The 19,697-nt window shown below is 44.3% G+C and overlaps 1 protein-coding gene across 1 annotated transcript in view; it reads right to left on the reverse strand.

The window, feature by feature from the left end:
* The window catches only part of LOC122790614 (nuclear pore complex protein Nup98-Nup96-like), a 194,321-nt gene that overhangs the window by 116,668 nt on the left and 57,956 nt on the right, over nucleotides 1–19,697 (reverse strand). The window contains exon 3 of the mRNA XM_044058140.1: nucleotides 14,310–14,464. Coding sequence (XP_043914075.1) covers nucleotides 14,310–14,464 — 155 coding nt within the window. The remainder of the gene's footprint in view (nucleotides 1–14,309; nucleotides 14,465–19,697) is intronic.

Consider the following 19,697-nt stretch of genomic DNA (forward strand, 5'->3'; position numbering starts at 1 on the left):
GCATCTTGAATTCTGGAATCACCAGAAAGGTATTTAGAGTAGAAAGGTCCAGGATAGGATGCCATGTATTGCCTTTTCTGGGCACCACGAAAAGCCTCGAATAGAACCCTTGTCCCTTTTCCTCTTTTGGTACCAACCGAATAGCTCCCATGCTTAATAGAGAGAGTACTTGATTTTGGGCCTTTGCTCACTGATTTAGGGGTAGATCTGTACACCCGCTTGGTGTTGCTAAGGTGTGGAAGTGAAATCTGTATCCTTGGGACACTACTTAAAACCCATTTGTTCTGGGTAACGAGTTCCCAGTTTTTGGCCTGCAGACCAATCTTTCAGCCTAAAGGAGCATTCAGTTGGGAAGTGCTTGAAGTTTTAGAGAAAGTCATTGGAACTGTTTTCCATAGGGGGGAGTCTTACTACTCCCTGATTTGGGTGTGGAAACCCCCCACTGCTTAGTTCCCTGGGACTGAAACCTGGGGTTCCTGCTACGTCTGGGTTTGGCTTGAGAAGATCTTGAAGAGGCTGGAAAGGACCAATTCTTAGAGGGCCAGTGCCTACTAAATCTAGGCTGAACTTGTAAGAAACCTTTAACAGTTTGCATAGATTTAGCTTTATCCTCCATCTTTTTAAGAACTTCTTCAGCCTTGTTGCCAAACAGGCAGTCCTGATTTAAGGGGGCATCCGGCAATTTAGCTTTAACATGATCAGGTAAAGATTGCTCCTTAAGCCAAGCATGCCTTCTGAGCACAGAAAGTACAGTTGTGTACACTTACCATAAATGTAGATGTTTGAGTGTATTCACTATTGCAGTCATTACATTTGGGTAATCTGCTGGCAGGTTGCCCTCCGTCGGCCTGAATAACAAAGTCTTGGGTCCTGTGTCAGTTGTCTCCTCTTCCATGACATCAGGTCATCAGGGGTATAAAACATGCAGCCGACGCCATTTTATTCAGTTTTTCTTGCCCCAGATGTCAGGTGCCTCCCAAACGGGGAGCAAATATATATAGATATAAACAGAAATATGTTTAAATGCACTTTCAGCAACATAAACTTTACCTTCATCTAAAAGCAAATACACCACAAAGGCTTTAGTGTATACTGAAGGAAAGAAAAGGTGTAGAAAGGGGGATGGCGAGTGGGTAACCCGGACTGCAACAGTGAATACACTCGAACATCTACATTTATGGTAAGTGTACACAACTGTACTATGTTCTTCGTGTTTCACTGTTGCAGTCATTACATTTGGGTAGAATCCCAAAGCTATGGATGGGAGGATGGAACTAAACAGCATTAGGAGTGGCTATAAGGCCCTGCAGAACTGCAGTGACAAAGCCTGCCCTGGATTTGGGGAACAGAGGCAAATGATAATGCTTTGTGAAGGTATGAACAGAGCTCTAAGTAGCAGCTTCTAGAATGTCTTTGGTTGGAACCCCTCCGAGAAAAGCTGCTGAAGTAGAGGCAGTCCTGGTGGAATCTGATCTGATCCTCTTGGGCACAGGTTTACTATGGTGCAAGTAGCAGAAACGAATGCAGTGGCTTATCCACTTAGAAATAGTCTGCTTTGATATAGCCTTCCCCTCTGATCCTGCAGCAAATGCTACCAGTAGTTGCTCAGGCTTTCTTAGAGATGTGGTCCTGTTTAAGTAGAATCTTAGTTGCCTGTGTACGTCCAATGAATGCAGAATCTGCTCCCCCTTGTTCTGTTGATTTGGGTAAAATGTTGGCAGGTGAATGGTCTGGTTAAAAGCCACACTGGATATCACCTTAGGCATAAAAGAAGGATTGGTCCTGAGGTACACCCTGTCCAGGTAAAATGTAATAAAAGGCTCCACAGCCATGAGAGCCTGTATTTCTGAAACCCTTCTTGCTGAAGTGACTGCCAAGAGGAAAGCTGTTTTCTAAGATAGAAATGTTATAGCCGCAGTAGCTGCTGGTTCAAAAGGAGGCAAGGTGAGTTTTTCCAGCACAAAATTGAGGTCCCATGCAGGAGTTGGTGATCTTCTGGAAGACCTTAAATTTTTGGCCCCTTTAAGATACTGTTTAAGCAGAGGATGAGAAAAGAGGGGAGGCTCTGTGTTGTAATGAGCTGAGATGGCAGAGGCATGGATTTTTATTGAAGAAAAGAATAGGCCCTTGTCAAGCATCGCAGTCAAATATTGTAAAATCTGAGGAATATTGGGCTTTGCTGTGTCTGTTCCTTGTGTTTGGTTCCAAGCACAGAATCTCTTCCATTTATCAGCAAAAGATTTTCTAGTACTAGGCCTTCTGGCTTCCAAAATTACATCCCATCACAGATTTACTGAGAGGTGGTGTTTGAATAATTAATTGATCAGCCATGCTGCAAGATTCAGAGTTTGGAGCTAAGTGTGCAGAATTTGATTGTTCTGCTAAGACAGTAGATGAGGTATTTGAGGCAAGTACCATGGATGAAGTTGAGACATATTCCTTAGAAGTGGGTACCAGTACTGGCGAGGCTAGTCCAGAGCAACTAGGATCATTTTTTGGTTTTTCCTGTCTGACTTTTAGCAAGACCTTGAAGAGTAGAGGCAGAGGGGGAAAGGCATAGACTGATAGGTTTTTCCAACTGAAGGATAGGGCATCCGCTTTCCATGCTTTTTTGTGATGAGTTCTTGTGCAGAATTTGTCCAACTGATAATTTTGGGGAGAGGCAAATAGGTCTGTCTGGGCTCCCCCATTTCTGTGTTAACATGCTGAAGATTTGTGGATCCAGTTTCCATTTGTGCGGGTCCATACGATTTCTGCTTAGGTCGTCTGCCAGAGTATTTTGTTTTCCTGGCAGGAATTGAGCTTGAAGATGTATTTGGTAAGTCAAAGCTGTGTTCCACAAGGCCATGGCTAGTCTGCAAAGGGGGTAGGAATGTGTACCCCCCTGCTTGTTTATGTACCACATAACCGGTGTTGTCTATCAGTAGTTGTCCTGGATGAAGTAAGTCCTTGAAGGCTGTCAGAGCATTCTTAACAGCTAGCATCTCTTTCTGGTTGATATGCAGATGCATTTGGTTTGGGCTCCATATGCCCTGAATGCATCTCCCCACCAGGTGGGCCCCCCAAGCATAGTCTGATGCGTCTGTAGTTAGGGTTTGGGTGGCAGGGGGTAGAGTGGATGACTGTCCCTTGTTTTGGTGACATGTCTCTGACCACCAAAGAAATTCCTGTTGTAGGCAGGGAATGAGATGAATCATTGTTTCCAGACTGTCACAATGTTGACTCCATAAACTTTTTAGGTACCATTGACGTTTTCTCATATGCAGTCTTGCATATGGAATTAGTAGAATGCAGGATGCCATGAACCCCAAAGCCTGCAGAATTTCTCTTGCAGATAACTGGGTTTTTGTTGCCATTTGTCTGAAGTATGTTGTCAGTTACCTTTGGCATAAGGTAAGCCATCTGGGCAGTTGTATTCAAGCTTGCACCTAGGAATGCAATTATTTGAGAGGGTACCAGTTGTGATTTCTTTTCATTTGTGGTGTACCCTAGGTATGCTAGAAGCCTTTTTACAAACGCCAGATGTTGAAGAGCGTCCTTGTCCTCTGCTTGAATGAGACAGTCGTCCGGATAAGGATAAATTTGAATGTTTGTCTGCAGAAAGCAATTACTGGTGCCAGGCACTTTGTAAAGACCCTGGGCACAGTAAATAAGCCAAGGGGCAGTGCAGAGAATTGGTAATGCAAAAAGCCTGCCTTGAAGCGGAGGTATCTTCTGCATGATTCCCTTATTGGGATATGCAGGTATGCCTCAAGTCTAGAGTTACTAACCAAGCATTCCTGCCTAGCACAAGCAGTAGCTGTTGTAAAGTCAGCATTTTGAATTTTGGAATGTCCAGGAACGTGTTCAAAATCGATAAGTCCAGTATTGGACGTCATGAATTGTCTTTTCTGGGTACCAGGAAAAGTCTTGAATAAAAACCTTGTCCTTTTTCCTTTTCTGGTACCGGTTGAATTTCCCCCATATCCATGAGGGACATAACTTGTTTCTGGGCCTCTGCCCACTGATTTTGTGGCAGATCAGGCCATCCGTTTGGAATTGGCAAAGTATGGAAATGAAATCTGTACCCCTGGGATACTATGTTTAATACCCACTTGTCCTGGGTAATTAACTGCCAATTTTGAGCATGAAGTGCTAGTTTCCCCCCCAAGAGGGCTGCCAAAAGATAAGTGCTTGGTGATGGTAGAGGACAGTCATTGAGACCGCTTGCTGTAGGGTTTGTGCTTTGTTTCCTCCAGATTTGGAGGTGGAGGCACCCCATTGCTTTAACGTGCAAGAACCCTGTGATTGGTATCTGGAGCCTTTTGAGCACCTGGATTTGCCTTGAGTGGCTCTGTTGGACACAGGAAAGGACCAGTTTTTAGTAGGCCAGTGTCTACTGAACCAGGGTGGCTGCACTTGCAAGAAATCTTTTACAGTTAGCATTGATTTAGCTTTGTCTTCGATTTTCTTTAAAACCTCTTCTGCCTTATTACCAAACAGAGAATCATGCTGCAAGGAGGCATCCAACAATTTAGCTTTAACATGATCAGGCAGATTTTGCTCCTTGAGCCAGGCATGCCTTCTAATCATAGATCCAGTAATGGTGGCCCTGCAAGAGGCCTCCAAGGAATCAAAACCACATTGCAAAGTATGCTTTCCAATCTGCTCTGCTGAATGCAATAATACCTGTAACTATTTTCCACACAATCAGAAATCAACATTATTTTCTGTTTCAGTAAGCCCATAACATGCTGTTGATATTTAAGCATATGAAACGGGCAGTTTAAGGCCCTGATTGCCAAGGTTACAGATGTATAAACCTTCTTTCCCCATCTATCCAGCGCCCTGGAATCTCTATCAGAGGGGGTAGGATTTTTGGCTGTAGAGGCCTTTACACCCTTGGGACCCTGAGAAATAGTCTCAGGATCAGCAGCAGGATTTTTGAATAGAAATTTGTGGGAGTCAGGAACCCTGTAATATCTGTCTGGCTTACTACAAGCTGGAGTCAGGAGCCATGCTTGATACCGAAAACACATCAACAATGTCTAATACAGGAGGTATAGCCAAAGGCCTATGCTGAGGAAGGAGGAGGAAATCCCTAAGCCTCTTTTTTGATTCAGAGAAGTCTTGACTCTCCCAGTGAAAATGTTCCCTTAAAGTACGCAAAGTCTCTCCAAAAGTGTAATCCTCAGGAGGAGATGCAGATGGGATGGATTCCTCTGCATCAGAATCCTCATAGGGTGGAAGAGAAAATTCCTGATCAGAAGAGGAATCAGAAGAAATGGAAACCTGATCTGAAGATTTATAATCAGTGGTTTGCCTAGGCCTCTTAGCGGGGGGGGGGGGTTTGGGAACCCCTGATCAAGGTAAATAAATCCTCAACCATTTTGATCATCTGTTTTTTAGGCATAGGGGCCTGAGCACGTGGCTCATGCGTCAGTATTTCAGACATAGATGTTTTTGACTTTGTTTTTGAGGCTGGCGGTTTAATATAAAAATGTTGAGGCCTGAAAACACCCTCAGAAGCCGGTGCCTGCTCAGCGGCTCCGGACCCATCCAAGGGAGAGACATCTGCGGGTTTAATACTCAGAATCTCGCGGCATACCGGACTCCGACTGGGACTTGGTAGAGGCCTGTGACTCAAAAGTAGCGAGTATCAGGGGCTGCGAAAGCGCCTCACTGAGTACCGGCGACTGGCTTAGGAGAAGCTTTGTCGTTGGTTTTGGACCTCGACGGTCTGTCTTTTCCTTTGCGTTTTTTGTGAACACCGGTAGTCGGACTGCTAACAGACATTTCAGGATAATTAAATCTTGATCCAAAATATTTAGAAGCAAAAATATACCAACGCTTAATACTGAGTTGGTTAAATCTAGCACAAAACCGACAGCAAAGCAAGTTATGATCTGGGCCTAGGCAAGGAATACAGTACAAATGAAAATCGTTATAAGGTATTTGCTTCCCATAAGTAATGCAATTATTAACTTTTACTGACATCGGTAAGGAGCAAGAAAAAGTTTCCCCAACGGGGTACTTTGCTTTAGTTTGAAGACTTTGGTTCTGAAATTCGAATGCAGAAATTTCAGGAGTCGGCCGACCGGCACTTGCGAACTGCTTCTGCTTTGGGCACCGCGCGGCAAGAAAGACTGAATAAAATGGCATCAGCTGCATGTTTTATACCCCTGACGACCGGACGTCATGGAAGAGGAGACAGCAACCGACGCAGGACCCAAGACTTTGTTATTCAGGCCAACTGAGGGCAACCTGCCAGCAGATTACCCAAATGTAATGACTGCAACAGTGAAACACGAAGAACATCCAGTAACAGCAGCCCTGCAAGAGGCCTCTAAAGAATCAAATTCACATTGCAAAGTATATTTTCCAACCTGTTCAGCAGAGTGCATTAAATCCTGTAATTCTTTATTTTCTGCACAGTCAGGAATCAACAATTTTCTGTTTAAGTAATCCAATAACATGTTGTTGATACTTTAACATGAAACTGGCACTTTAAAGTCCTATTGGCCAAGGTTGCAGAAGTGTAAACTTTCTTACCCCATCTATCCAGCACCCTGGAGTCTCTATCAGAAGGGGTAGGATTTTTAGCAATAGAAGCCTTAATGCCTTTAGGTCCCTGTGAAATAGTCTCTGGATCCGCAATAGGATTTTTAAAAAGGAACTTGTGTGAATCAGGAACCCTGTAATATCGGTCAGGTTTTCTGGGAGCAGGAGGCAAAGAATCAGGGGCCAAACTAGACTCCGAAAAAGCATCAACAATGTATAATACAGGAGGAATAGCTAAAGGCCTATGCTGAGGCAGGAGTAAGAAATCCCTAAGCCTCTTTTGAATCAGAAAAATCCTGGCTTTCCCAGTGGAAATGCTCCCTTAGAGTATGTAAGGTTTCACCAAAAGAAAAATCCTCCGGAGGGGAAGCAGAGAAAATAAAGTCCTCTGCGTCAAGAATCCTCATCAGTAGATAAGGGCAAATCCAGATAATCAGAAGAATCAGAAAAATCAGAATCCAGGTCAGAAGATTCATAAACAACTTCAGTCCTAGGTCTCTTAGAAGGGGGAGGCTGGCTTCCCCTGATTAAAGTTATAAGATCTTCAGCCATGCTTATCATTTGATTTTTAGGCATAGAGGCCTGAGTATGCGGCCTGAGTGTCATTTTTTTAGGCATGGTTCGAGATTTAGGCCTAAAAGAAGAAAGAGGCGTCAGTTTAATATGCAAGTCCGTAGGCCTGAATACACCCTCAGAAGCCGGTGCTTGCACAGCGGCTCTGGACCCATCCAAGGTAGAGACATCCGCAGGTTCCATAGTTGCAGCATACTGGACTCCTAATGGATCTCAGTAGAGGCCTGTGAATCAGAAGTAGCAGGTATCAGGGGCTGTGAAAGTGCCTCACTGAGTATCTGCAAACTGGCGACTGGCTTAGGAGAAGCGCCATCGGTAGTTTTGGACCTCGGTGGCCTGTCTCTGTCTTTATACTTGCGTTTTTTCGGAATCCCGGTAGTCGGATGGCTAACCAACATTTCTTGATAATTAAACCAAAAACCAAAATATTTAGAGACGAAAATATATAGACAGTGCACTGATTAAATAAAGCACAAAACCGACAGCACGGTACGTCGTGGTCAGGGCCTAGGCAAGAAATACAGTACGAATTAAAATCTTTATGAGGTTATCTGCTTTCCACAAGTAATGCAATTATTAACTTTTACTGACATTGGTAAGGAGCAAGAAAAAGGTTTCCCAACGGGGTACTTAGCTTTAACTGAAGACTTCGGTTCTGAAACTCGAAAAAAAGAAGTTATGTTCTTACCATAATTTTCCATGTGAGTTGTTCATCTCGCCTTTGTTCCTTACACGTGGGTTTGGAGCTGATCCATCGGCTCCGAGTCGGCCGCTTTCCAAGCTCAAGATCTTTGAGTAGCTCGAGGCACAGGCCCTATCACATGATGCTCTCCTACCAACCCCAGATCTAGTTTGCTGAACCAGCAAGAAAAAAACACACTAAGCAACCAAAATACAACATGTATATAGTACATAACTATTTACAATAGCTAAACAATAACCTAGCTGGAAAGAAAGACACTAGCAAGACCAACCAGACCACCAGTCATACCTGTTCTTCTAGAACCTGGAGGGGGAAGGTGGGAGGGAGTGTAAGAACAAAGGCGAGATGAACTCCTCACATGGAACGTTAAGGTAAGAACATAACTTCTTTATGTGAAGTTGTTCAATTTCGCCATTTGTTCTTTACACGTGGGTAGCGTCCCAAGCACCCTAATCCTGGGCGGCTCACGGGAGTACATTCCTGAGAACGGTGGAACCAAAGGAAGCCCTGTCCCTGGAGGCCCTGTCCACTTTGTAATGAGTGATAAACATATGAGGTACCAAGTAGCAGCTGAACAAATGAGGTACAAAGGTAAACGGGCTGCGTGGGCTAGAGACGTAGAAACAGCCCTAATAGAATGAGCTTTCACTTCACGTTCTAAAGGTTGTTTAGCTGAAGAATATACAAACTTTATACAATCAGAAATCCATTTGGACAATGTAACTTTGGATACCGAAAAACCTTTCTTGTCTGCATAGGAAACAGTTGATCAGAGTTCCTAAATTCTTTTTTCTGTCTAAATAAAACCTCAATTGTCTGTGAACATCAAGCTTAAGTAACATGTACACCAATCTATTAGCATGATGTCTGAAAAAAGTAGGAAGGTCAATAGACTGGTTCAAGTTTGCCTCGGAGCAGACCATAGGGAGAAAGGTTGGATTTGTTCTTAAAGACACACTGTCGGGGTAAAAGACCAGATATGCAGGCCTGACAAAGTGCTTGTAGTTCAGAAACTCTATGCGCTGAAGTAATAGCCACCAGGAAAATTGTCTTCCAAGAAAGGAACTTCAAAGGACAAGATGATGCAGGCTCAAAAGGGGGAAGCATGAGTTGAGATAGTACCAAATTTAGATTCCAGGGAGTAACAGGATGTCCGATAGGTGGCTTAAGGTGATGAGTTCCTTTCAAAAAGGCTTTACATAATCTGTGAGACAATGTTAGAACCACTGCATACCACATGGAAGTTAGATATGGCAGCCAATTGAACCCTTATCGTAGAAGCTGCCGCACCATCGTAGAAGAGCAAAGTCAAGAATTCCGGAATACTATGAATAGGGGCAACATAGGGATCAATACCATGCTGAGAAGCCCAATGAACAAATCACTTCCATTTGCTGTTATACAGTTTCCTGGTGGAGACTTTGAGAGAGGAAACTAGAATATGTTGAACCAAGGGAGACAAATCATGTGACCTGGCCAGGTTGGGAAGTGAAGCAGCCAAGCTGTCAGTTTGAGGGAGACAAGAGAGGGATGAAGAACTCCCGACGAATGAGTCAGAACATCCAGCACTGGGTCCAGAACCCAAGGTTCTTCTGCTTGGTATTGCTGTAGGAAGGGGAACCATATCTGCAGAGGCAAAACGGGGTTATATGAATAACAGTCCTTCTCAAGCTTTTGGCTTTCTGTAAGAATCTGGGGATCAGAGAGATTGGAGGAAAGGCATAAAGGAGACCCGAGGGCCAATTGTGTATGAGTGAGTCCCTTGGGCTGTCCCCCAGTGGAGGGTACAGGGCAAAGTAGCTTCTGTATTTGGCATTCATCGGGGATGCAAAAAGGTTGCAGCAAGGCTGGCCCCATCTGCGGAATATCCTTTCCGCCACTCGTTCTTTGAGGGATCACTCATGAGGCAACAGAATGGCTCTGCTCAGTTTGTCCGCTATCACGTTGGATGACCCGGGTATGTGCGTTGCTATCAGAAAGCACTCGGTGGATACAGCCCACTGCCAAATTCTCAGGGCCTCTCAGCATAAGGGGTAAGACTTGGTTTCCCCTTGCTTGTTGATGTACCAGACTACCTACATGTTGTCTGTACTGCAATCATCTCTCGAGGTAGAGAGTCGTGAAAGTGTTGCAACGCTAGAAACCCCTCTCTGAACTCTAGGACATTGATGTGCAAATGAGATTCCATGTCTGACCAAGTGCCTTGGACAGTTCTTCCCTGAAACAGCCCCCCCCACCCTATCAGGGAAGCATCCGTGGTCACTGTGGCTGTGGGAGGGGGAAGTACAAATGGGTGACCTACAGTAATTTGGTGGCTGTTCAACCACCAAAGAAGGTCCTTTTTGCAAGCATTTGTCAGAAGAATCTTGCATGATATTGGAAGCTGTTGATAAGACCACTGTGTGAATAGTAACCATTGGAGTATCCTCATGTGCATTCGTCCCAGAGGAACCGCCATGAGTGTCGCTGCCATGATACCTAACAGCTTCAGAACCTGGAATGCAGGAACTTTACTATCCGTTAACAAATGGGACACTTGACTTCGTAAAGATATTACTCTTTCTTGAGGCAATCTGACCAGGGTGGTGGTGGTGTCTAGATCTGCTCCTATAAAGGAAATATGCTGCGACGGCAATAAAGCAGATTTTTCGAAATTTAAGGTTATGCCCAACTTGGAACACAGGTTGATAGTGTAATCTCTGGCGCAAATCAGTTGATGCCTGGTGGTGGCGGTGAGGAGCCTGTTGTCCAGATATGGAAACACCCGGAATCCTAAACGTCTCAGGTGAGCCGTGACCACTGCCATACATTTGGTGAACACTCTGGGGGCTGTGGTGAGACCAAAGGGCAGAACTCGTAATTGGTAGCGACTGGCCCCCAGCCAGAAACACAAGTAATCTCTGGATGGCCTGGCCATTTTGATGTGGTAGTACGCATCCTTGAGATCTATAGAGCACACCCAATCGCCCGTTTCAAGAAACGGAAGTATCGATTGAAGCGTGACCATCCGGAACCTTTCCTTTTTGACAAAGGTGTTTAGTTTGCTGAAGTCTACGATGGGTCTTCACAGTCCCCTGTTTTCTTTGGAACTAAAAAGAACCTGGAGTAAGTTCCGGATCCTATCTGGTCCGCCGGGACTGGGTGGATGACTTTTCTAGCAGCTTTTGAATTTCTATGGCTGCTAGATTACGCAGACTGGGTGGAACGTCTGGGATTCTTGTACGAATGGAAGAGGATTCTGAAAAGGGAATGATGTAACCTCTGGTAACTATGCTTTTTACTCAAGAATCTGATGTAATTCCTAGCCAGGCGTCTGGGGTATAAAGCTAAGCGACCCCCCCGACTGCCTCCAGAGCAGGACAGTTGGGTCTCCTCTCAGGAGTGCTGATGGGGCTTGCCAAGGAACTGCTCCATCACCCTGGTTCTGCGGACACCCTCTGCCGCTTGGGCGGCGTCTACCATTATACCCCCCTCCTTTGCCCCTGGAGAGGGGGGGGCGGTTTCACTACGTGTGTTCTGGAAAGCTCCTTGGGACTTACGGAACCACAGTTTTCCACCTTTCTGCCCTTTGGGGTATGGTCTAGTGGGGGTGGAAAAACGGACGCCTACGGCAGACAGTCTTTCCTTCCTGCTCACACATAGTGAGTGTCTCCTTGACTTTATGCCCAAAAAAGGAAAAGCCATCGAATGGGGTATTAAAGGAAGACTTGAAGGCTTCCGCAAAGGAGCATAAGCGCATCTAAGATGGTCTCTGCAGAGCTACCGCTGAACCTGCTTCTCGGCTCGATCCATCAGCTGCATAAGAAATGAGCCGCATGGACGAAATCTCAATAGAATTAAGGGTGTTAAGTTGTGCCGTCATTTTCTCTGAAACAGCATAATCTGTTTTGCCCTGTAGAGTATCGCCAAGCTCTTTGAGGAGATCTCGTTGAAGACGGGGAAAGTGGGTTAAATAGTTAAGTGATCTCATTGCAAATGTCGCAGAACTAAAGATGCGTTTCCCGTATCTGTCCATCGTCCTAGAGTCTTTATTAGGAGGACGAACAGAAGAGGTTTCTGACATCTCTTTCTTGGTGGCAGCCACCACCATGGCATCAACGGGGACTCCCTTCATAAGAAAAGACCTGTCTTGAGGGGAGGTGATAAATTTGTTGGGCCTCCGAGGGACCGGTTCCATGGAATCAGGTGACTCCCACGCCCTTTGAGCGACCAAGTCCATTAATTCGTCAAAGGGCGGAGTAACCCAGGAGGTGGAAGGCTGAGACCCAAAGGCCTTCAGGAGACCCGACTCATCATCAGTAGGGGTAAGGGACTGCCAGTCACCCCTCTGCCTTAATATTTCCAGGATGTCTGCAAATGAGACATCCTCAGAGGAGGACCGTGGGGACCCTTCTGATTCCTCTAAGTCGGTGTCTGATGTTAAGGATTCCTGAGGGGAATCCAAATGCCTCCCTCTTGCACAGTCTTTTTCTGGGTACTTCATCAGTGGGGGCATCTGGTGAAATCTCAGTCAAGCAGGGGTCACCCAATGGTGTTATCTGAGGCTCTGGGTCTCGACACTTGGTGGGAACCTGTGGTGTAGGGACAGAATGCGGCCCTTTAGGGGAGGAAGAAGAAAGATCCGAAGAGGTATGGGTTTTAGCAGACATGACCCTCCTTATGGCACTGAAGGCACCGGTTTCCTGACCCAAGGAGTCCACCATTTCCGAAGACTGCAACCTCCCAGGGGCCGAGACCACAGGCTCCAAACCAGAGGACAGAACTGAGCTCATCTGCGCTGAAGCCCCAAGAGGGAGAGTCGGAACTGAAGCATCGGTTCTGACTCTCTCCCCCAGCACCAGCGAGAGTGTGTCGGCTCCGAGACTCTTCTATTGGAACCGAAGAAGTCAAGGTCGACGGAGCAGAGGGCACTGGAACAGGCTTCAGCTCAAGAGGGTTCCACCACTATCGGATCCTCTCTTTCCAGCACCGAAGGCTCAACTGGCCTCGGAGGAGGAGCAGAAATCGTGGTGGTGGTGGGGGGGGGGTTCGTAGGCTTCAAAGCCAACTGGGTCGAAGCTGAAAGCAATTTGGCCAGGGCTGGGTTCACCAAAAGTCTCTGCACCACGTGGTCCACATCGATGTCGGAAAGGGTACCAGAAGAACGGGTCGAAGGAGCCGAAGAAGCCACCGACTTTAAAACCTCCGACACCGGCTCCAAAGGCTGTGGAGCCAGCAACAGAGTCTTCCCAGAGGTGCTCGGAACAGAAGACTTGTGCTCCGATGACACCTTAGAAGACTTCGACCCCTTTGAGGACTTGGAGGTCTGGTCAGTCTTGTCTGCTTATTGGAAATCTGGCTTCAACAGCTCTCTATCGACCAATTTCCTTCGCCTCTCTAATAAAACCCTGCCACTGAAGGAATGGCAGATAGAGCAATCTTTTTGTAAATGTAGTGGACCCAAGCAGTACACGCAAGAAACATGATTATCGGTGATGGACATCTTTTGTCCACAGTCACACCTTTTAAAACCAGATTTTTGTTTCTCCGACATTATAACAATTACAACAAATATCAGATCCTGATAATCAAAAAATCGAAACCACAGAACTCCTTTGAATGTTCAGATCCCTGAACTGCAATGACTAAGAAAAATGTGACAAAAACATTCAAATACACTAATTCTAAGAAATATAAGGGGATAGGGAATTAAATTTGACAGAGCCCTGTCAAGTAAATGCAACTCAAGAAAGTCCTAAAGGCCAAGCAGCAACCGCTCCGAATTAGAAGACAAAAATATAACTTTCAATCCATTCACTAAACAACAAATAGAAGAAATATGAAGTCGCACTCAATCCACTCACTAATGATAGTCTAATAAGAAATTTTAAATTGTTTATAATAAAGGAGGTTACTGGCCCGAGCTTCCTCCGAAGATTGTGCGATCCGTTGCAGCGGCAAACTAGATCTGGGGTTGGTAGGAGAGCATCATGGGATAGGGACTGTGCCTCGAGCTAACTCAAAGATCTTGAGCTTGGAAAGCGGCCGATGGATAGGCTCCGAACCCACATATAAAGAACAAATGGCGAGATTGAACAACTTCACATTAAATATATTCCACGATGGCAAAACAATGAACAGGATATGTGCTAAAGCTGTTTTGATATGGGAATCCTCTCATACTTTCATTAGCACCTTCCTTGGTACAAAATCAACATTAACCTTTACAGGAAAAGTGTCAGAATCAGCACGGTTTAAACAGCATGTAAGCTCAAATGTTATGATTTTTCATTAGAGATCCTCCACAAAAAATTCCCAGAAAGAATCATTCTTATCATTCAAGGAGTTGTCTCCAAGTTATTTTAAGCTAAGTATTAATACTCGTGCTTTACTTAAGAAAACTTGTACTATTCATTTTATTAGACATGTACTATAATACTTTCAGTTAGGCATGTGTCAGAAAATGATCAGTTCTTGTTAGTACACTACTCCAGTAAACAAATAAAATAAATACCTGCTGAATCCTGTTGAGAGTCTCAATGATTCTAATGTAGTCTAGATAAACTCGTCCTGATGTATCCCAATCCTGGATATGGGAACAGCGATCTTGCAAAGATATCTCATCTAAGAAACTCTTCAGATAGCTGTAATTTTCATTGATAATAGCATCTAACAAGACATGAAAAACAACTATCACATTAAATAATAAAGGAATACCATCTTATAAAAACACTAGCAAGCAAAAGCCAGGAGAGCGCAAAGCAAGAACCAGACCTTTTCAAGAATGAAACTGTGAAAAGGCACAAAAGTATGGGGTCTCTGACGCAGCGTTATTGAAATTATTCTCCTTTATTTTCTCCTCCCTCAAAAATAAATACATAAAAATACTGGGGGTTTGAGTTGGCATGACAGATAAGACATTTACTTCACAGATATAAGGTGCAGTGCTTGATTCTCAACTTTAAAGGGAAACTGGTTAGGCTTAAAATGGTCTGTAAGGGCAGCTAGCCCAAGAATCTAGAAAATAAAATCAAGATCAAGTCTTTGACCTTATGAGCCATTTTCATTACTCCCTATGGTTTTAACATATGCCAAGACAGGGTCCAAAATAAGGGGATCACAGCCACCATTCAATGAGGATTACAAAACGTCTTAAAATCTACAGACCCTCCCCACTCACAGGTGTGCAATGCTTGCTGTACTGAGGCAGTGTAGGAACAATAATGCACATCTATGATGTGCAGCTAAGAATGTTATACAATCTTTGGTGGGCCTGCACTCTCCACAGTATGTAGAGAATAAAATGCACATCCAAGCCATTCCCAAGGAAGTGGCCCTGTAGCAGAATTCAGCAACCCCCCCATGGAAAGATACTGCCATTGGTCATAAATATTAATCTTTCTCTAGCCAGCTCCTTTACCAGTTGGGGTGCACTCAGGGTCAAAATCTCTAAAATGTGGAACAGGCACCATCATCTCATTCCTGATGTATCTTTAAGACACAAAGACCGTCAAACTGTAAATATTTTATAATGCAAGTCAAGACGCAAGCACGGTCAGTGTAGGTACTCAATACTCACAAAGTCTACAAAACGTCATTTAATACAAACCGTAAGGAACATGCTATGAAGACAGAAATTCTGGCCTGTATAAGCCATTAGATGATCTTACTAAAAGGCGATGTGCACCACTGCAAAGTCAACTACTTTTCAAACCTCAAATATTTTAGCATATCTAACCAGGAAGCCTAATAAATGTCTCAATTTACTTAGCAATGAGCCATAGCTCCTTCACTTGATCATCTTCTGGCTTAGCCAGCCTCTCAATCTACCTCACACTTGGCTGCTTCTTTTTCTTCCAATACATTTTCATAGTCGTATCAACTTTGCTCTCCTTTAATACAAGGAGGGCACCTTCCCATAGCAGAAATATAAAATCTGTATTGAATGAGAAACTTTAAACACTAAAAACACACTACCTTGTGACATGAAGCTACATGTAAAGCTATGAGATCTCTCTGCAATGAGGGCAATCCTGAGGGAAGCAGTGAAAGCAGTCACACTTCTGGTGGAATGCCCAAATGACAGACCATCAACTAGTAGGTGACTGGTTATCTGATGGCAAGTGATAATGCAGTCATCAATTTACTTGGAAGAGGGTTTGTTCAAAACTAAAAGGACACAAGACAACAGATAAACAGCTGTTCTGCCTTCTTAAAGGCATGCAACCACTTTGGGTAAAACCTAAATTGAAAAGTGCACTTAAAAGTATAAAGGACACTGCCTCCCCTGATTTCTACCTCAGACAAAGAAATAAGAACAGATGAATGAACTGTAAGGTCAATATTGACACCATTTTGGGGTAGAAAGATGGGTTGATTCTAGGAGATGTACAATACCTATAAAAGAGAAAAGGATTCTGAGATCCTGCAAACAGAGAACATGATTATCAGGAAGAGAGATTTCCAAGAGAAGTTAAAAGCTGCTTAACCAGCAGTTTCAAATGGAACGACAGACAAGTCTGTTGATTTTGAGTTTAGGCCCTGAAGACAGCAGGAGATACTGATATTGCTTTGGATGAAATTTGCTAATGACTACAGAAGCAGTGTGTTTTTAATTGGCCAGTGTGCTCCAGTTTGTTGAAACTCAACAAGCTTCCTATAGGAGCATGCTTGAGGACCTTTACTTGACTATGACCTAAAAATCAGATCAATCTATACTAAGGAAATGCTGCACAGTTTGCAGTATGGGTCCACAATCCTGAGAACTATTCTTGACAAGTTGAGAATTTAGAACCTCCTGGTTATGGATGAAAGTACACAAAGTGACATTCTAGTGTCTCTAGTTTTATATACAGATCGTGTATATTCTTTTTCTTTTTCAATTTTACATACAAATCAAATCTTGCTTTTGTTGTATGCCCTCTTTCTACAGTTGCTTTCTATTTTACAAAATAACATCATCTTCAACGTATCAAACTCTCTTGTTCCTATATTGTATTTTATGTTTTGAGCCTGCATTCGGTTATTGATCTTTTAACCCTGCAAGGGATAGGACCTTGTCACAGAAGCTAATCTGGCAGAAATACAGACCCAGTAACTAAGCATCCCTATAAATGCAGTTGTACCGGCCATAAATAACTTGTACGTATGACTATTCCACTGCATTATTTTGTATACAGGCTACAGTACAATTACACTGTAAAAAACTGCTGGATGAGGAGTGATCCAAGTCTATTTCAAAACTAATGCCATTCCCCAAAAAACTTACTACTCGAGGCTTAGTTAGTAACCTTAGCAAAACACAGTAGACGTGAGTACATAGAACTTTGGAGATTTGCCTCCAAAGAGACTTGCACTATGGAGACAGACAGCCTTGTATTGGCTGTCTGTCTCCATAGTGCAAGTCTCTTTGGAGGCAAATAGGCAGAAAATCAGAAATCATGCTAGTGTAGAACCCAAAAGGACAAAATAGTTCACAGAATCAGAGAAGGTTACTAGGCTAGTGGCCCTGAGGCTCTTATAAGCCTAGCCAAGAGTTTAGCTCATATTTAGACAAATCAGCACCCCATACCCCTTGTCCAGCAGAGACATGGGTGGAATCCCAAGGGTATATTTTCTGTTTCCCATCCAGTTATCCAGGTTGCACTTAAAAAGGGGTAAAGAGGCACTCAGCTTGATGTGGAGAGGGAGTCTATTCCACAGATGGGGAAGTCTTGGACAGAAATCTGTCCCGCCAACAAGTCTTGTTGATGTCACAGACCAGGTTGAGGCCACACGTGTGGGTTACTCTAGTGGAGCTCGACATGCGGATATGCAGCAGTCCTATCAAGGTGGGATCCGTGATCGCCTTGTATGCCAGAGGTCACCTTTGAGGAGTCCGTATGCAACTGAGTAGAGGGATAGGGCTTTTAGCCTATCTCTTTATGATAGATATTAGAGGTCTTGGATTCTCCTGGTGAGGAACCTCTGTGGTCTCTCCAGCTGCTGCATGTGCTTTGCGAGGTATATGCCAAATGAAGTGTTGTAATCAATAGTGGGCCTTATAAGGGAAGAATACAGGGATGTTATGACTTCCTTGGTCCCTGGATGAGATACCCTTACTTATGAGGTGGGCCATGTAGAAAGTTTTCCATGCAATAGAAGCAACATGGTGGTCAAAAGTCAGGTTGCTATCAACCTGGGTGCCCAAATCCCTCACGACTGATTGAGTGCTTAGTACGTTATTAATGTGATAATTTGCGGGGACGTCACTCTCCCCAAAGGGGATGATGATGCATTTTTTGGTATTCACCTTGAGGCCATGTTTCTGGCACCAGTCATTTGTCTGAGTAAGACCCTCTTGGAAGACATCCACATCACTAGGGGAATTGACAGCACCCAGCTTGCAGTCGTCTGCAAACTTGGTCAGCCACAGACCACTGGTTTTGGCCTGCACCTCAGAAAAGTTTATCCCAAATAACAGAGGCCCCAAGACTGAACCCTGGGGGTATGCCGCTTGTTACGGGTCTACTGCTTGAGGTGGCTTCTCCTATTTTGACTACGTGGGTTCTATCAGTGAGCCAGTTTGCTACCCATCAGGTAACATATGGACTGATGCCTAGTTGAGAGAGAGCATCTATTATGCCCGAGTGGGGAAAAGTGTCAAAGGCTTTGGCCAGGTCAAGGTAGGCAGTGTGCACAGTCTTCTAGTCCATGCTTTGGTCACTGTCAAAAAAGTCGACCAAATTTAGCAGACATGACCCTTCCCTTGATGAAGCCAAACTGTGCGGGATCAAGTGTTTGGAGGTTGCCAGTGTCCTTGTTAATGAGGTCCATGATAATCCATTTCATGGTCTTGCAGATCAGGCTAGTTAGGCTGACGGGTCTATAATTACCCGAATTGCATGCTCCACCTCTGTGTAAAAGGATGAAAGGCTGTCTTCCACTCAGCTGAGACAAAGCCAGTACTCAGGCTTTGGTTGAATAGGGTGCCTACTGGTGCTGCAAGTTCCTGCCCGAGTTCACATAGGATGCAGCCTGGGATGTTATCGAGTCCCATGGAAGCTGCATTTTCTGCCTTTGAGAGAACAGTGATGAACTGTTCACTAGATATAAGGGGAAGGGGGCAGGTACTGGGGGTGTCTTGATTTACTGATGGGGGGACAGAGAGGTAAAGTTTTTGCTGAATCTGTCAGCCAGCAAGTTTTCTATATCTATGGTATTTGTATATGTGGTGTCCTTGACCACCAGTTCTGAATAGATCTGGGTGCTTCCTTTGAGGTTGTGGACATATGTGAAGAAGGCCTTAGGATTGTCTCTAGTACATGTGGCCAATTTGGACTCGAAGTTTGATTTGCAGGATTTCACTAGTGCTCTTATTTGCTTGTTCAGGCTAAGGAGACATTGCTTCCAATTGGGCACCTGCTCCTTCTTGGTCAGCAATTTTTTTCCTTTTGTTACAGAGTTTATTTATTGCAGATGTCCACCAGACAGATTTACTCTTCTTTGCGGAGGATGATTTAGATCTGTTGGGTACTCCTGATTCCATGCATCTATATAAATGCTCATATAGTGCTTTGGTGTAATTTTGGATATTGGTGCCAGTTCCTTTAGAGGGGGAGGGGGCTGTGAAGCTGTTTATGCCATCTCAGAAGGCTGTAATCAGTTTTGGAGAAGTTTTTATGTTTGATCCTAGCTAGAGGGAGGTTGGGGGTGATGGTGACTTCGAAAGTGACCGCTTTGTGGTCGGATCTTACCATGGAGGATGATACAATAGGGATGCTGCAGTGGTTACTCATGTTGGTTAATACCAAGCCCAAGATATTATCACCCCTTGTGGGGGTATAGACTAGCTGTTCCAAGGCATTTACATTGACAAAAATCAAGGAATCTCTGGGCATTTGTGTTCTAGCATGAGTAGTTC

This window comes from Protopterus annectens, chromosome 16.part0, assembly GCF_019279795.1.
Source record: "Protopterus annectens isolate FY-2018-M chromosome 16.part0, PAN1.0, whole genome shotgun sequence".
NCBI lineage: Eukaryota > Metazoa > Chordata > Ceratodontiformes > Protopteridae > Protopterus > Protopterus annectens.